At 32.1% G+C, this 16,013-nt stretch overlaps 5 protein-coding genes across 5 annotated transcripts; 1 reads left to right on the top strand and 4 right to left on the bottom strand.

Moving 5' to 3' along the window:
- Window positions 1-1,001: 1,001 nt before the first annotated feature.
- Window positions 1,002-2,165, bottom strand: LOC118063766 (ankyrin repeat and protein kinase domain-containing protein 1-like). The gene has a single exon (XM_035077920.1). The coding sequence runs from the start codon at window positions 2,163-2,165 to the stop codon at window positions 1,002-1,004; it is 1,164 nt and encodes a 387-aa protein (XP_034933811.1).
- Window positions 2,166-2,828: 663 nt separating this feature from the next.
- LOC118063614 (serine/threonine-protein phosphatase 6 regulatory ankyrin repeat subunit B-like) lies at window positions 2,829-5,973 on the bottom strand. Its single transcript, XM_035077696.1, has 2 exons — window positions 5,840-5,973; window positions 2,829-4,498 (listed from the first exon to the last, which is right to left on the bottom strand). Exon 2 carries the CDS (start codon window positions 4,484-4,486, stop codon window positions 2,987-2,989), a length of 1,500 nt encoding a protein of 499 aa, XP_034933587.1. The 5' UTR covers window positions 4,487-4,498; window positions 5,840-5,973; the 3' UTR covers window positions 2,829-2,986.
- A 154-nt stretch (window positions 5,974-6,127) lies between these two features.
- On the top strand, window positions 6,128-7,144 carry Trs23 (trafficking protein particle complex subunit 4-like protein Trs23). The gene is made up of 2 exons (XM_035077744.1): window positions 6,128-6,570; window positions 6,633-7,144. Exons 1-2 carry the CDS (start codon window positions 6,396-6,398, stop codon window positions 7,109-7,111), a joined length of 654 nt encoding a protein of 217 aa, XP_034933635.1. The 5' UTR covers window positions 6,128-6,395; the 3' UTR covers window positions 7,112-7,144.
- Window positions 7,145-7,216: 72 nt separating this feature from the next.
- ry (xanthine dehydrogenase rosy) lies at window positions 7,217-12,311 on the bottom strand. The gene is made up of 6 exons (XM_035096860.1): window positions 11,785-12,311; window positions 11,610-11,667; window positions 11,344-11,440; window positions 11,014-11,249; window positions 7,415-10,950; window positions 7,217-7,336 (listed from the first exon to the last, which is right to left on the bottom strand). The coding sequence occupies exons 1-6, from the start codon at window positions 11,905-11,907 to the stop codon at window positions 7,292-7,294; spliced, it is 4,095 nt and encodes a 1,364-aa protein (XP_034952751.1). The 5' UTR covers window positions 11,908-12,311; the 3' UTR covers window positions 7,217-7,291.
- A 657-nt stretch (window positions 12,312-12,968) lies between these two features.
- On the bottom strand, window positions 12,969-16,008 carry GAA1 (glycosylphosphatidylinositol anchor attachment 1). Its single transcript, XM_035077678.1, has 5 exons — window positions 15,761-16,008; window positions 14,871-15,672; window positions 14,620-14,804; window positions 14,179-14,521; window positions 12,969-14,105 (listed from the first exon to the last, which is right to left on the bottom strand). Exons 1-5 carry the CDS (start codon window positions 15,900-15,902, stop codon window positions 13,661-13,663), a joined length of 1,917 nt encoding a protein of 638 aa, XP_034933569.1. The 5' UTR covers window positions 15,903-16,008; the 3' UTR covers window positions 12,969-13,660.
- Between the last annotated feature and the right edge of the window lie 5 nt (window positions 16,009-16,013).

The following is a 16,013-nucleotide window of genomic DNA, read 5'->3' as shown; positions in this document are numbered from 1 at the left end:
TTAGATGATAAATATATAACACGTGACCTTCGTTATCGACATTTGATAAAAAAAATCTCAAATTCAAACAAGAATAATTGAATTATTCAAAAAGTATACAAATTGAATTAATCCTATAATTAAATTGCTAATTGAATCAATTGAACTAGAGATTCCATAATAAAATATACTTTGTTCATTTAATGTGTTGAAATGAAAGAGGAAAGAATCAATAAAAATTCCAATTCTGAAAATTAATTAATTACAATTTATACAAATCTTTTGCTTCTATAAAATTATTGATATTACTTTAATAATATGATAGAAAAAATGACGAATAGAAACTATGTACGTGGATACATGATACTTTTATGGATTGAATAATTTAACTTAGTGCGAAATAATTTTATTAAAAGCGTTTCTTTTAAAAAAAAAAACATGTCATACTTATGAACAATAATGAACAATAAACTAAATAATACTGCAGTTGATTCACGAGTGATCAACCATCACAGACGTGTGAAGGAATAATAAACTTTTCCCAACAATTATGAAGCAATCTATTATTCTATTGCTCTTATTTCTGAGTGTATTTGGTGCTATTTCTAAAATATTACCCAAATACTCTGGCAACAAGTTAAAGCCAACTGAGAACATGTTGGTGAGTGTTTTCTATTATATTTTGTTTCTTTTTACATTTTATTCACTGATTCAAATGTTTCTAGATTCACATACTTCATGAATGTGATCTTAGGCTCAATAACACCATATTCTATACTGGAAATAATCTAGATCTAATTCAAGCTCTACTGAGGACCATGCATCTTCCATGGGTTTAGAATCCTGGAGTCTTGAATAAAATTGCAAATAATTGTCAGTCATAGATGTGTAAAGAAATATTTTCAAATAATGAAAAAGCGTTCACTTATTTTCCAATTATTAGCAGAATTTATCTGAAACTTTATTTATATAAAATTAAAAGATGACCAAAATTACAGAGTGCACCTGGATCGATTTTTTAATTATATCATTTTCATCCTCTCAATTGCTTTCTGAAATTTTTTAATATCGGTTGTACTACAGTAACTGAATATTTCTCGAATACATATCAAAGGTAAACCTTGAAAAATTTTTGAGACATTATAATTCTCAATAACATCCAATAATTCATTCCTTCTCATCGCTTCTTTGACTCTACTTTTTATCAAATCAATGTATATCGGAAAAACAACTTTGATCAAATTCAACTCTAAAATTCTCATAATCTCTTGACATTTACTTTTATTCCTAGCTAGACTGCTAGTTTTATTGATATCATTAGCTAAAATATGATAGAGTGTCATGCAACAAACATTAATACGCTTCAACATATCTATTTCTTTCTTACATTGATATTCAAGTGTCGCTATATCGTCACTCTGCAGTGAAAATGTATTTTCAAGTTTCTTTATCACATCTTGGAATTCCAAGTCTGAATAAATTAAATCAACATTATGTTGACTGACATAAAGTCCAGCACATTTTAATTTAATTATCTGAATTTTCGCTCGTTCATATATTCTGATGCAATAATAAATCTGATATCGGTGCACCTCTTCACCTTGACCGTTGATGAATCCATCAGCAAACACCATGTCGCGTAAATAATCAAGCACAGTTTTACCAAAATCACATTTACAGTTGATGTCAGCACCTTGAGACAATAAATATTCAAATATATGCGATGCATATAGTATTGTTGTTAAATGAAGAAGTGTTCTTCCTTGGAGATCAGTCCAATTCATATCAACATCATGCTCCAATAAAATTTTTACAACTGTTAAATCATCACTTTCACAAGCAATTGCCATTGGAGTCTTGCCATTGTTATCAACATTGTTGGGATCAGCATTGTGCTCCAGTAGAGTTTTAATTATCTTCAAATTTACACTTCCATGGTAGAAACAATTGACACCCAATACCATATAGAGAGGAGTTTGACCTTGATTATTTTTTGCATTCACATCTGCATTGTGTTCCAGAAGAAGTTTTACAGTATCAAGATCTTCAACTTGACATGCCACATGTAGAGCAGTATTCTCATGTAAATCAACACTATTGATGTTTTCTATTCTTTTTTCTTCTAAAAGTTTTCTCACTGATTTATAATCTTTTTCTGCACACGCTCGATGCAATGATTGTAACATTTTTTTCTAAAAATTAAATTTCTCTTTAGTGTAATAAAAAGAAAAAAATAAAAAGTATGCACTTACCTTTCTCGTGATATTGACGATGACTGTCAAAAAATTCCTTTGAGTTGAAGTATTATTAAGCTATGTTTATTGATTTCTAATTATTGTAATTGGTATCTTCTGAGTGATTTTAATTGTTTTTATTAACTTTAATTGCTTTTATTTTTGGACATATGAATTACAATGCAGCTGTGACATTTCTTAATTAATTAATTTTAATCTAAAAATAAGTATCAAAGATTTTTTTTTTTATAGACAATTATTTCGAATACATCAAGATGTTAGATACATATATTCTTCATCATATCCTTTAGATACATTAATTTTTAGAATGATAATGAACGAAATTGTAAAAATTAAAAAAGAATAAATAAATCTTATAAATAAATAATATTATGTAATTTATTGTTGTTTCAATGAAACAACTCAGACGGATTTCTTAAAATTGTAGATTAGATTTAGATATAATAATTATATTTAATTAAAAAACATTACAAATATTTACACACGCTAATTAATGAATCATTTTGTTTTTGATATAAAAAATGTTGCAGTAATATATTGTCGCATATTAAAATATATTATAAAATATATTTTTTTTTTATCTGAGTACAAATACTTTTCTAATTGTGTAATAAAATATTACAAACAATATATACAAGTATATTTATCATAAATGAAGATGGTATAAAAATTGGAAGTCCTGGCAATGAAAATATTCTTCAATGAAAGATTATTTGATTATTTGTTCTCAGAATTGCATATGAAAAATTGTCTTATCTCAGAGGTACTTTCAAAGCTTTCAGTAATCTTCTTACATCTGGAGTAGACAAATGGGTGAGAATATTACTAACACAATGATCTGGAATGCCACGAAAAAGCATATCCTTCTCGTGTTGGAACTTCTCCAATTCCCTACATCGCTCATAAGCTTCAAAGAAGCATCGGTCAATTGTACCCCAATAAATAGGAAATCTCCGTACGATTGAAGTGGTATCACGAGGATACAAGCGTAATTTCTTGTTCATCATGTACTCTGCTCGATGTTGTAGAGTCGTGAATGTAAACTGATAATAGCTTACAGTTAGACCTGGGAATGGAATTTTTTTCATTCTCTCTAGTTCTTCATAACACTGTTGTTCATATTTTTGGGTGAACCCAGAGTTATCTGCTGTATGAACCACGTTCAACGTGCGTTGAGAAACCCGTAATTTAGCTACTTTTAGCTTGACGACGTGCTTGATTAACTCATCGTCAAGACGTAAGTCAAAAACAGTAAGGCCTTGACGATCTCGGAGATCTAAATCAGGCTCCTTTTGTAAAATAGTCACTATATTATCACTTCTATTGTCTTCTACAGCACAGTGAAGTGGTGTTTGACCTTTACGATTTTGAACATTGATGTTTATATTCCAATTACGATCCAAAAACCACCTTAGAACAGCAGAGGTAGGATTTTGGGCAGCCAGATGAAGTGGTGTTTGTCCAAATTTATTAGGGATATAAATATCAGCACCATATTTTACCATATTGCTAACAAGATCCACTTCACCTCCCATAACAGCATTAAAAATGGGTGATTGGCCAAATTTATCAGTGATGTTAGGATTTGCCCCGCGTCTCAGAAGAAGTAATGCTGCATGGGAATAGCGTACCATAGTTGCATGATGGAGTGGAGTCCACCTATTTTCATTGTCGGTAATGTCAGTCTTTGCTCCGAGGTCTAGATAATCAGTCATCAGTTCGATGTTGTTATGTATCGTAGCTATATGCAATGGCGTCAACCCGTCGTCATTCTTGAGATTAAGACACACTCTTGTTCTTAAAATCTCTTGAACAATTTCAGGCCGAATGTTCTTCGTTGCACTTGCTACATGAAGAGAAGTGTCACCCAACACATTCCGAATACAGAGATCAGGTTTACGAGTCATAATCAATCTCACCGCTTCGAGATTGTTATTTGCAACAGCTACGTGAAGAGGAGTCTGTCCACTTTTGTCTTGAATATTGATGTTAGGCGTCTTATCAAGAACTGCAGAAATTTGAGTGGAGCAGTGACTCATTGTCACGAAAAAAATAGGTGTTCTTCCAGTCGCTTTAAATTCTACATCATACTGGTCCGGTGATTTCAACAGATCTAACCAGTATTTCATTTTTCGTTGGTATGCACGTGCTTCTGGAGTATCACTATTGTAGTCAATTGGCTGGGACACACGTCTTCTCATCATAGGTCGAAGTGGACGGTATGTATGACGGTTATGAAGAACTTGATCCATGATGTCTATAATCTGAATAAACAATTTTTTTGTTAATAATCGTTTTAAAAATTCTTTCCACCAGATTAGAACTATGAAGAATTAAAAAATAAAACTTTTCAACAGTTTCTTTAATTTTTGTTAAAAAAATAAAGTTATATCATACTATTTCTAAAAAAAAAAAAAAGAATTATTCATCCATCAAGAAAATGATTTAGTCAATTTTCAAAATCTAGTAAAAATTGTAAATTTTTCTAATAAAAATTACTAGAAAAAATGTGTCTTAAATTCTTGTGGTGCATGCCGATTCAGACATTATTATCAGCTGACCATCTTTAGAAACAGACCCAGGTATAGTACAATAGATTCTTTTGCTCATAAATAGTACCTGACCATAAACTGTAATACTCAATGCTCGGCGTCTGTAATTGTTTAAATGATTGGCTCGATTTCGAGTGAATAAGATAAATATTTTTCGTTTTCTTAAAAATATTAAAACACGATAAACTTTTACGATAAGTAGCAATAGACAAATGTGATTTATAATTATAATATTTCATCAATCTTACAGTTTTTTACTTACTAGAAAACAATTTCAAAAACGGTCAGTCATGCATATAGATGATAATAATTTTACGACTAACTGTAATTTAAATTTATTTGTTTAGTAATATTTTATATTATTATCTCGATTTATGGTCATTAAAATAACTATTTCAATTCTACTTTATTTATTAAATTTATACACATTTTATATTGTTTACCATTTTTACCGACCAAATCAGTCCTTTCTTAATTTTTTTATCGTTTTATGTTTACGGAAGTAATAAAAGATAAATTAATCAATATTAGCATAAAGCTGATGTATAAATTCAATCAAAACTATAAATTTTATTGCAAAAAACCCTGGGACTTTTTTTTACAATTATTACTGATAAAAACTAAAAATTCAATTATTTTTTAATTAAAAAATATTTCAATGCAATTTTATGTAGATAAACATTAATAAATCAATTAATAAACTAACACGCCCGAGTCACACGTGTAACACAAATTACTGGACTACTTAGTTTGCGTCGTGGCATGACTAATTTTATTCATGTCCTTTTTCAACGCATAGCGTCATCCATAGTGCTATCTCACTCAGATACACGCTGCCACAAAATCGCAGAAAATGCATAAAAAAAAAATAACCGTCTTTTATTTTATTAATAATTTTCTTTTAAATGATATCACACATTCTTTACCGAAAAATAAATTACAAATTCTTGCTAAATAGACCAAACGAAACGTGATGAACTTCGTTTACAGCATCATCGACTGACGCTGACAAAAATTTGCTCAATTATTATTTAAATTTTGTATAATACATACCTTTTTTTAATTATTATCAATAATTAGGATGATCTGAACAATAATCTATACGTTTTGTATATAAAATTTCGTTGGAATTTTAAATTTTATGTTATCTTTTGCCAAAGAAAACTTTGACACAATTTCAAACAGTGTTTACACAACAAATGACGTAGCGTCACTGAGGGCGACTGTGAAAAAAAACCCACTCTCCTGCCCACGCAAACACTCACTTTTATCTTCTTTACTCCATAGATGGCGTTGTGTGCTTGTGGACTTTTCAAATTTTTTTTTTCAAGTCCACATAATTGAGACATAATAATTAATTAATTAGCATTTTTTAGTGTTGTTTTTCAAGAATTTATGTCCGTACGATATGAAAACACCAGAAAACACATTTTTTCTCTGGACGCAACGTTCATGGTTGAACTCGATTCTTTTTCAACTCGCCACAGGTGGAAACGCCGCCATTTTTGTTGATGGTCAACAATAACCTAAAGAAATTCGACAACGTTTAATACGTTAAATAAATAAACAATGCTAACAATTGTTACTTGTAATCACTAATATTTTAAAAATGGTGGTGTATGGGGTTTATATTGTGTCAAAATCTGGAGGATTAATATTCAATTATGATCATAATGTTCCAAAAATAGAACATGAACGAACTTTTACTTATCCTTTGGATATTAAATTAATTAATGAAAATAAGAAGATTGTTGTATCTTTTGGACAACGGGATGGCATCAATGGTAATGATCTCATAATTTTATTCTTTCATGAAAATAAATAATATCTTAATGAACTTCAACAGTTGGACATGTTTTGATGTCAGTCAACGGAAACCCAGTGGTTGGAAAGGAGTTGGAAGACGGCACAGATGTTCTAGAGTACCTGAATAAACCACAAAATTTCCCAGTGACATTAAAATTCGGTCGAGCAAAGATGACAACAAATGAAAAAATATTCCTCGCTTCAATGTTCTATCCTTTGTTTGCAATTGCCAGTCAACTGAGTCCTGAACCAAGATGTTCTGGTATAGAAGTGTTAGAAGCTGATACCTTTAGACTTTATTGTTTTCAAACATTAACAGGAGTTAAGTTTATGATCGTAGCTGAACCTTCACAAGCTGGGATGGACATTCTAACCAAACGTGTGTATGAACTTTATGCTGATTATGCTCTAAAAAATCCATTCTACTCACTGGATATGCCAATAAGGTGTGAATTGTTCGACACTCATCTAGTGAATTTATTAGAAACTGTTGAAAAATCGGGTATAAGCAATGTATAATGCAATTATTATATTTTATTATTACATAATTAATATATAAGTCTTTATTTACTATCAATTTATTACAATTAAACATTTATTTATAATGTAAATAATTTTATTCAGTTTCTTTTATTTACTTCTTTATTTCGATACTGACTATAACAAAATAATTCTTCAATAAATATTTTCAGTGAAACTCTAAGGCACTTTATTCCAGCATTTAGTGATGTCAGGGATTGGAAACTGAAAATAAAACATTCAATTAATTTAAATAAAACATAAAAATAGAAGATATATTATGAACTAAAAAATATTGATTACTTTGTTAGTTAATTCATCAACACAAGCCATCCGAATTCTGGCAGCAGTGGCTGGTGAATCTAATCTAAACAATAAATTAACCCCGGCATCCTTTCTTGCAGCTTGAATCGCATTCTTGATGGCAAAAAATACCGAAGAAGCAAGAAATAGTGGCGGTTCTCCAACAGCTTTTGATGAAAAAACGGCTCGAGGATTAGGAGCATCTTTCAGAAGAGATACATTGAATTCTTGTGGGATATCGGTGAAGCCTGGAATTTTATATGCTCCAGGACCTCGGCTGTAAAGTGTACCAGTTGGAGAATAGATCAATTCCTCTAAGGTAAATAATCCAAGTCCTTGAATAAATCCACCTTCAACTTGGCCAATGTCTATAGCGGGATTCAAGCTATTCCCAAGATCCATGACAATGTCAGTGCGTAGAACTTGATGATCTCCAGTTAGACAGTCAATTTCAACCTCTGAACAAGCGACTCCATAGGTAAAATAATTAAAAGCAGTACCAGAATTTGTTTCGAAAGAGTATCCAATGTCTGGAGTTCGATAAAAGCCAGTTGCTGATAAGCTAATACGTTCGAAATAAGCTTTGGATATCCATTGCTCCCAAGAGTCTTTTGGATTAGCATCGATAATATGCTTAATTCGTGCCATTATTGTATTACAAGCATTTATCACAGCCATTCCATTTAAATCTGACCCAGCACTGGCAGCAGTTGCTGATGTGTTTGGCACTTTATCAGTTGCAGTCTCAGAAATGTGTATTTTATTTGGATCCACTTTGAGTACTCGACTTGCCACTTGGATCATCTTAGTATGTAAACCTTGACCCATCTCCGTACCTCCATGGCTAATTAGCACTGATCCATCAGTGTAAACATGAACCAAAGCTCCAGCTTGATTTAAAAACAATGCCGTGAATGCAATACCAAATTTCGTTGGAATCACTGATATTCCTCTCTTTCTATATCTATTCTCTTGATTGAATTTATCAACAGCTAGCTTGCGTTCATCATAATTCGATGACAAGATACACTGTCTCCAACATCGTTGCAAAGGACAATTAATTAGCGGTTGATTATAATGAGTTATATCATTCTCTTGATATAAATTCAATTCTGATACCTTCACTGGTTCTATTCCTAAATAATTAGCAATATCCCACATGATGTTTTCAGCAACAAACATCCCTTGAGGACCACCAAACCCCCTGAATGCTGTGTTTGATGGTAAATTAGTCTTACAAGCATACCCAGTCACGTGAGTTGCTGCATACTTGTAGGCATTTTCACAATGAAACATGGCTCTTTCAAGCACTGATAGCGAAAGGTCTACTGAACATCCAGCATTGTTATAAATATCTATCTTCACACCTTTAATCAAACCTTCTTTGGTAAATCCAACTTTGTATTTACACATAAATGGATGCCTAGTGCCACTTATCATCATGTCTTCATCACGGTCTAGCATACACCTCACGGATCTTTTTAATTTATAAGCAGCTAGAGCCACTGGTAATGCCACCAACATTCCTCGTGATTCTTTACCTCCAAAGCCACCACCTAGTCTCTTAACTCTAACATTAATTCGATTGATTGGTGTTCCTAAAACATGAGCGATTAATTTCTGAATCTCTGTTGGATGCTGAGTTGAACAGTAGACTTCGAGTTCTTCCTCTTTAGGATGGGCCAAGGCAGCATGAGTTTCTAGATAAAAGTGTTCCTGACCACCAATCTTTACTTCTCCCTCTAGAAGGTGGTCTGATTGTGCAAAAGCTTCATCAACATCACCATTAATTATGCTCTTGGGAGTACCTGGTAGAAATGATCGCGCTGCTATTGCGTCTTCAGTGCTCACTAGGATCGGTTCCAAGTCTTCATACTCAACATTAACCAGTCTTGCGGCTCTTTGTGCTGTTGCTTGATCTTCAGCAATGATAGCTCCAATGCTTTGCCCCTGACTTGTTACCTTTTGCGAAACAAAGACTTCTTCATCATGAAATACTGGTCCAATCCATCTGTTGTGTTCAAGAATATCTTCTGCACTGAAGAAAGCCACGACTCCATCAACTTCTAATGCCTTAGAAGCATCAATTCGTAGAATCTTAGCATGAGCTTTGGTAGAAAGTACTAGAGCTAAATATAATTCATTTGTTATTTGAGGTATATCATCACAGTAAATAGCTTCTCCTGTTACTTGTTTAAATGCACTAGCATGGACAATTGGTCTTCCTATCAAGTCACTAGCATTTTGTTCCTTAGAAACCACTTGGAAGTATTGTGAACTCTTTGGTGCTTTGTAATGAAATGTTTCCGAGGCTGATTGAAGTTCTTTCGGCAACACTTGGCCACCTAATTTTAAATGTAACTGCTTTAAAATATGAATAAACCCTTTGAAGAATAAACTCAAGGTTAATGATCGACGATAGTGTACCATTCCACCTGGAACATCATCAGGAAGTGGAAATTCTTCTATCAACGACTGATAAGTAGCTTCTAGCATCTCTAAATCCCATTTCTGGCCAGCCATATTTCGGCAAGTTTTAACAGCTAGCTTAGTCATAGGTGCCATTCCACCATAAGCTAGATGAGCTTCAGAAATAATGTTAGAGTTGGCTTCAAATATGACATTAAGAGCCATATTGACTATTGCTATATCATCATCACGTCTTTTAGCTTGCTTATAAGCAATAAAATATTGCGATTCATGGGTGAATGGAATTTCTATTGAGATCAAAGCTTCTTCCGGTTTCACCACATTCCGACGATATCCAGTGAAGAATGTATGATCTAGAGCCACTTGACGACAGCCTCCATCCAAGCTACATACATTTAACTTGGCCTTTGCTGCCATCAAAATTGGTACTAAATCAGATATAGGACTTCCTGTCATAATATTACCACCAATCGCACCAACATTTCGAATTTGTTTGCCAGCAAACCAATGCAGCATGTTGATAACTTCAACAAAAATACGAGTATTATATTCAGGTTTTATTCTAATATATTCCTCCATAGCTTCTGTCATTTCCATCAACGTCACACTTGCTCCAATTCTCAGAATATCTCCATCCACAGTAATTCCTCGCATTTCTTCAATCTGCATGGGTTGAATCAACACTGGATAGCTAAAGTGTTTGAATTTAATCTCAACACCAACTTCAGTATTCCCGACAATTATTTTTGCATTTAGAAAACTTTTCTTTAGCAGTAATAACTCTTTTAATGTTGTTGGACGATACCAAGTGGTTGTTTTTCCTTTGATTATTAGATACTCCTTGTCTAGATTATCACAGAGCTTCAATTTTGGAGGGAATATTATTTCCTGTGATGGATCGTAAGGTTGGAATTCTTTGGAATTAAAAACTTCTGATGGTAATTCTGAAGTAAATGCCTTCTTGCAACAAGCATCTCCCATAGCACACACTTGTTGACAATTATTTTCTTTGATGCTATTTAATAGCTGTGATTGTTCCCATTCTTCAGTGAATGTCCTGAAGCCTTCAATAATCGGCCGATAACCGGTACATCGACACAGGTTGCCTATAAATTAATTTATCCATCAATAAATAAAATGAAGAAAATTAATTCACTCTATTTTGATACCTTGAAATGCCACTTCAATATCATGCATTGATGGCTTTGGATTCGTTCGAAGTAAAGCATACATAGACATAACAATTCCTGGAGTACAAAAGCCACATTGTGATCCATGAGCTTTGGCTATTCTCTCCTGAACTGGATGAAGCTTGGTCCGAGTGCTTCCAATACCTTCCACTGTCGTCACTGCTAATCCATGCATGCTACATACTGGCGCCAGGCATGCATTCACTGCTAAATGACTAAAAAATTGTTAAGACAAATAAATTCATTTCGTTTTCTGTGAATTAAAGCTACTAGGATAATTATAAAAATATTCTCATTCTAAAATAATACCTAATTTTATGAGTCTTCCGGTCTATTCTAGAGACCATGACAGTGCAAGCACCACATCCTCCTTCTGCACAGCCCAGCTTGGTGCCAGTTAACTTTACTATTGTTTTTTAATTTATTTCATTAAAGAAAATAATTATTTTTGTTAACGAGAGAAGGACATGACCTTGGAGAAACGATTTTTGATAATATTTTGGGTACTTTTTGCTTAAAAGATCCTATTGGGAAATAAAATTGCATGAAACATTTTGCAAACAACAAAAGGATACATTTATTGCGGAGATAATAAAGAAGAGTCCATTCAGGATTGACATCACTATCTCGTACCTGAAATATATTTAAAAAATATTTATTCAAATTTCATTTAATCTTTTAATTGTCTAGTCTCAATTAACAAACAATTTTCTAAATCTGTTACAATATTTCATTATCAAAAATATTTACCTCTTGTCCATTGACAAAAAATACTAGAGTATTTGATGAATTAACTTTCAACGAATTATCTTCAAAGAAAATTTCACTTTTCACTGCATCACTCTTGACCTTTTCATCATTAGGCTTTCCCATGGTCGCTTATTTCCAAGTGTCTCAAAAAGTACCTGAGATATTGTCAATTAAAAACAGTCTGTCCTCTGGTACAAGTCGAATCCAAGTATCAACTACTACTGAAATATTAACATCATATTGCAGGTGAAAGTCGCTGACCCGTCTGTTAGGAAATGTATTCAAATCCTTGGGAATTGGTAAAGATAATACTCTAGTCTGACAGTTGATATGGATTAGTTTCTACGACCTAGTATCTATCACTTATCACTATTTTTACCATTTTTTTATTCTATTGCCATATTATTGCATCTGTTTTCCTATTTATTTATAGCATTTCATAATACCATGAACACTTAAAAAATAAACAAATAGATTTTTTTAAAAAATTAACTAACAATATTTTTTAAACGAAAAATTGATCATTATTTTTATTGATTAATTAATGAAATTATTTAATAAATTAAATTTAATAATTATAAGAGTGGAGTAATAATTATATAATGACCTTTGTGAGAGAGAAATAAATAGATTAATTAGAGTATAAACAAAAAGAAAAGTGCACCAAATTATTTAAAAATAATGTTGCAGTCTCAAGTTAAATGGCTAGACTGATGTAATTTACGATAAATTACTCGATTCTCAAGTTAATCTGTAATAGGTTATCACTGTAGATACACTCTACAGTATGACGTATTGTTTACGATGTTGCAGCAATGATTTACGATGATTTTCAAGCTGGAATGTCGTACTCCAGTCAAATTAAATTATCACATTTCACTTAGGAAATTATTATCCAAGTCATAATGACAAATATCCTAGGATATCTATCAACTAAAGTATCTCTAGATCTAGCAGATTGTTGAGAAAATTTTATTTCTATTTCAATGAAAATCATTTATAAAAAAACAATTAGTTATCACTTATTTTGTTGCACAAGATTGCCTTATGATAAGATAAAAGATTGAATATATTTTTAAGTATTCATCTTTTAGTAATTGAGTACAGACAACAGTTGAACATTCTTCGTTTAGAATAAATATCAACTGAAGTATTGAATATTTATGATTCATTCATACTGAATGTTTCTCAGTTAAATCATAATGACTATTTTATTAGAGCTAATTATCATTAATATAATTCTTTCAATTATGCGACGTAAAAACATTCTGGTAATTTTCGCTACTTTCGCAGTCATCTGGCTGTAAAAAATCGAAAAATTGATGAATCTTCATGGTTGATGTCTTAAAATGTTCCTTATCATATCAGATTTATAGAAAAAAATGGTAGAAATTTTTAAATTCAAGATTTCTAATAGTTTTATGGATTTTACTGATCAAGAGAAACTGAAAGATGGCTGGTTAGGCCTCGAAGATGGACAAAAAATGGTTTTAAATTTAAAAAAACTTTTTATCTAAAGCATTCCATGCTTTTTAATCAACGAAATCTTGTTTTGAATGATAAAAAATATCTTGATACATTTTAATTTTTAGTTATTCATCATTTTAACCATTTGTCCATCTTCTGGGTGGTGTCCAGCTGAAATCAATGTCTCAATTGTTGATCACCTTAGTCCTTGATAGAAAATTTTCTCATCATCAAATCAACTTCTTATATTTTTTCTCATCAAACCAGGTGATCACGAAAGCTTTCCAACATTCTTAACAAATATTTACAATACTTTATCAGCAAATTAATCAATAATTATAATAATAATAATAGATAATTGAAACTACACTGGAATTATTTATCATTATCATTATAATTATTAATTACCTTAGGAAATAGGTGCTACTCTAGTACTGATCACATTGCTAAGCAAAAGCCAAACTGGAAGTAAAATGATAGTTGCCGCATGAAACAACCAATTTCCATAAATCATTGAATCAACAATACTGAACACAAGTGCCTTCTTTGTCGCATCAATGGATCTGACAAATAAAGACGACAATGATTCTTCAGGGAAATTGTTATACGTTACAGCACTAATGATGATGGAGATGATCATAAATGGATGCAATAGGATCCATGTAAGCTTGAGTAGATGTCGAGCCTTTGAATTCGAATTCTCATTTGGAGTTATCAGTAGAATCGCTGGCACGTAAATGATGCCTGTGAGCAGAGCTAACGAGAAGTTATGCATTCCAATACACATTAATGATGTCGAAAATTCAACGAGAACGATAACTCGGATTTGGGATATGCTATCAGGCTTTGAAGATCTGAAATAAAATTAGAGTAGCATGAAAAAATGAATTATAACAAAGTTTAGATATCATTTAAAATTAAATAGACCTTTTTGTGAATATAAAGTATGTCCATGTGATTAATGTGATGATAAAAAATCCGTAGTAAATAGAGTCTTCAGTCTGCAAGTGGAGATATTGAGCTCCTAGACTTGTTAGCAGTGGAGGTGATGACATGACAGCCACTCCAAAAATGTGACTCCATAGGAAATCAGATGCAATATTTCCCACTTGGATTTCTGATGATTTTTCTTCGCTTTCATCAGATTTTAGTGTTGCTTCTTTGGTGGTTGGGTCGACTTTTGATGTCGAGTCTTGCATTTTTACCCATATTGAAAAGGCTTTTATGAAAAGACTGCCCACTATTAGCACTAGCGATGGCATATAGAGTCCTGGAGAGACAGAAAAAAATTTTTTATATTAAAAAAAATAATAATTATCATTAATTACTTCAGGATAACATAAAGTCATGTAATGTTCCTCTACTTACCAATAGAAATATACCGATCAGTAGATGGTAGTAAATAAAAGAAGAAAGACTGATGAAATCGTTCAAGAAGATTATTTAAGGATCTAACAATACTTTCAATAACTCTTCCAAGTTGATGGAAATTAACTCCTGTTTTTTTGTCTGTTGCTTCAAAGCCTTCTAGTGTGATTGCTTCAATGCCATACCTAGAGAATATTTTATCAATTATTAAATCAAACTAAATTATAATTAAAAATAAATAAATGACAAACCGGTGAAAAAGCCCGTGATTTCCAGTAGGAACTCCAGTGGCTTGAGTAAAGATCATTGAAGACAAAGTATTAAAATAATACCACCATTCTTTGAAAGCATGTTTGCTTCGAATATCAAACCGTCGTTGGAATGACCGTTTGATTTCTTCTTTTTTGATCATATTTTGTGCTAGATTAAATAGATCCAAGTTCGGTAGTTGACCGTTAAGTCCTTCAACTTTGACATCAATATATGAGACTTTTATGGAATGTAGCTCAAGATTGATAGCAGCTTGAATAGATCCAGCACGACCGGATAAATCTCCAGGTATCAGCACGCCTTTCTGACCACTCACAACACCATGATAGGCGTCCAACCAAGCTTGCATGCCCAACTGTTCATGCTCTGTTATTAGAAAAATAATATCTTTGGCCCAATATTTTTTTTTCCTGCAGAATTTAGCGAATGCCAGCAGCAAGGCTATTGATGGTGCTGTTAAAGGATGAACACTTGATAGCTTTCTGAAAGGAACACTGATGACAATAGCTTCAGTGCTAGCAGCTCTTGGTGCTCTGACTATTCCATAAATATTTTGACCGGTGAATTGGTGCTTTTGAAACGGATAATTAAGACTAAAGTTGTGAGTATAAACATCCAGGTGTAATTGATTTAATTTAGCTGATATCCATGGTAATGGCATGCGATTAGGATCTTTGGACATTTCATCAAGGAGCTCGCGATAATACTGTCTAGCTGTGGATTCTAAATTACTCTCTTTGGTAACAAGACCAGGTAGTAATGCATTTTCCGAAAAATATGTACCTGAAAAATAATTTTTGGGTTACTTTATTGCTTTTTTAGGTTATTAATTAATTAATTAATTAATTAATAATGATAATTTAATATTTACTGTCATTAAAATACGGTAATGCAAGCAACATCATCCAAATAATTCCGGCAATGTACATCAAAGCACATATTTGTGTCTCCCATCTCACGATGATTTTAATTATTTTCATATTTCCAGCTCTTGGATCTGTTAGTAACCCCATGACTGCTTTTTTCTAATTATTTATGTCTAATTATCACTAAATAACTCATATATTCCTTATTCGCTTCACTATTTTCGCATTAACCAACAAACATTGACATTTTTTTAAATT

This window comes from Chelonus insularis, unplaced genomic scaffold (assembly GCF_013357705.1).
Source record: "Chelonus insularis isolate UGA/USDA-ARS -01 unplaced genomic scaffold, ASM1335770v1 contig_146_pilon, whole genome shotgun sequence".
NCBI classification, from domain to species: Eukaryota; Metazoa; Arthropoda; class Insecta; order Hymenoptera; family Braconidae; genus Chelonus; species Chelonus insularis.
This window is presented reverse-complemented; position numbering and strand designations above follow the sequence as displayed.

What these genes read in the sequence shown, in the direction of transcription:
- LOC118063766 (XM_035077920.1), bottom strand. Translation starts at nt 2,165, where the DNA reads ATGTTACAATCATTGCATCGAGCGTGTGCAGAAAAAGATTATAAATCA.
- LOC118063614 (XM_035077696.1), bottom strand. Translation starts at nt 4,486, where the DNA reads ATGGATCAAGTTCTTCATAACCGTCATACATACCGTCCACTTCGACCT.
- Trs23 (XM_035077744.1), top strand. Translation starts at nt 6,396, where the DNA reads ATGGTGGTGTATGGGGTTTATATTGTGTCAAAATCTGGAGGATTAATA. An exon ending in ACAACGGGATGGCATCAATG is followed by an intron (nt 6,571 to 6,632) that starts GTAATGATCTCA and finishes GAACTTCAACAG; the next exon opens with TTGGACATGTTTTGATGTCA.
- ry (XM_035096860.1), bottom strand. Translation starts at nt 11,907, where the DNA reads ATGGGAAAGCCTAATGATGAAAAGGTCAAGAGTGATGCAGTGAAAAGT. An exon ending in TTTTTGTCAATGGACAAGAG is followed by an intron (nt 11,668 to 11,784) that starts GTAAATATTTTT and finishes AATATATTTCAG; the next exon opens with GTACGAGATAGTGATGTCAA. An exon ending in TATTGAAGTGGCATTTCAAG is followed by an intron (nt 10,951 to 11,013) that starts GTATCAAAATAG and finishes ATTAATTTATAG; the next exon opens with GCAACCTGTGTCGATGTACC.
- GAA1 (XM_035077678.1), bottom strand. Translation starts at nt 15,902, where the DNA reads ATGGGGTTACTAACAGATCCAAGAGCTGGAAATATGAAAATAATTAAA. An exon ending in TGATCGGTATATTTCTATTG is followed by an intron (nt 14,522 to 14,619) that starts GTAAGTAGAGGA and finishes CTGTCTCTCCAG; the next exon opens with GACTCTATATGCCATCGCTA. An exon ending in TACTTTATATTCACAAAAAG is followed by an intron (nt 14,106 to 14,178) that starts GTCTATTTAATT and finishes ATTTTATTTCAG; the next exon opens with ATCTTCAAAGCCTGATAGCA.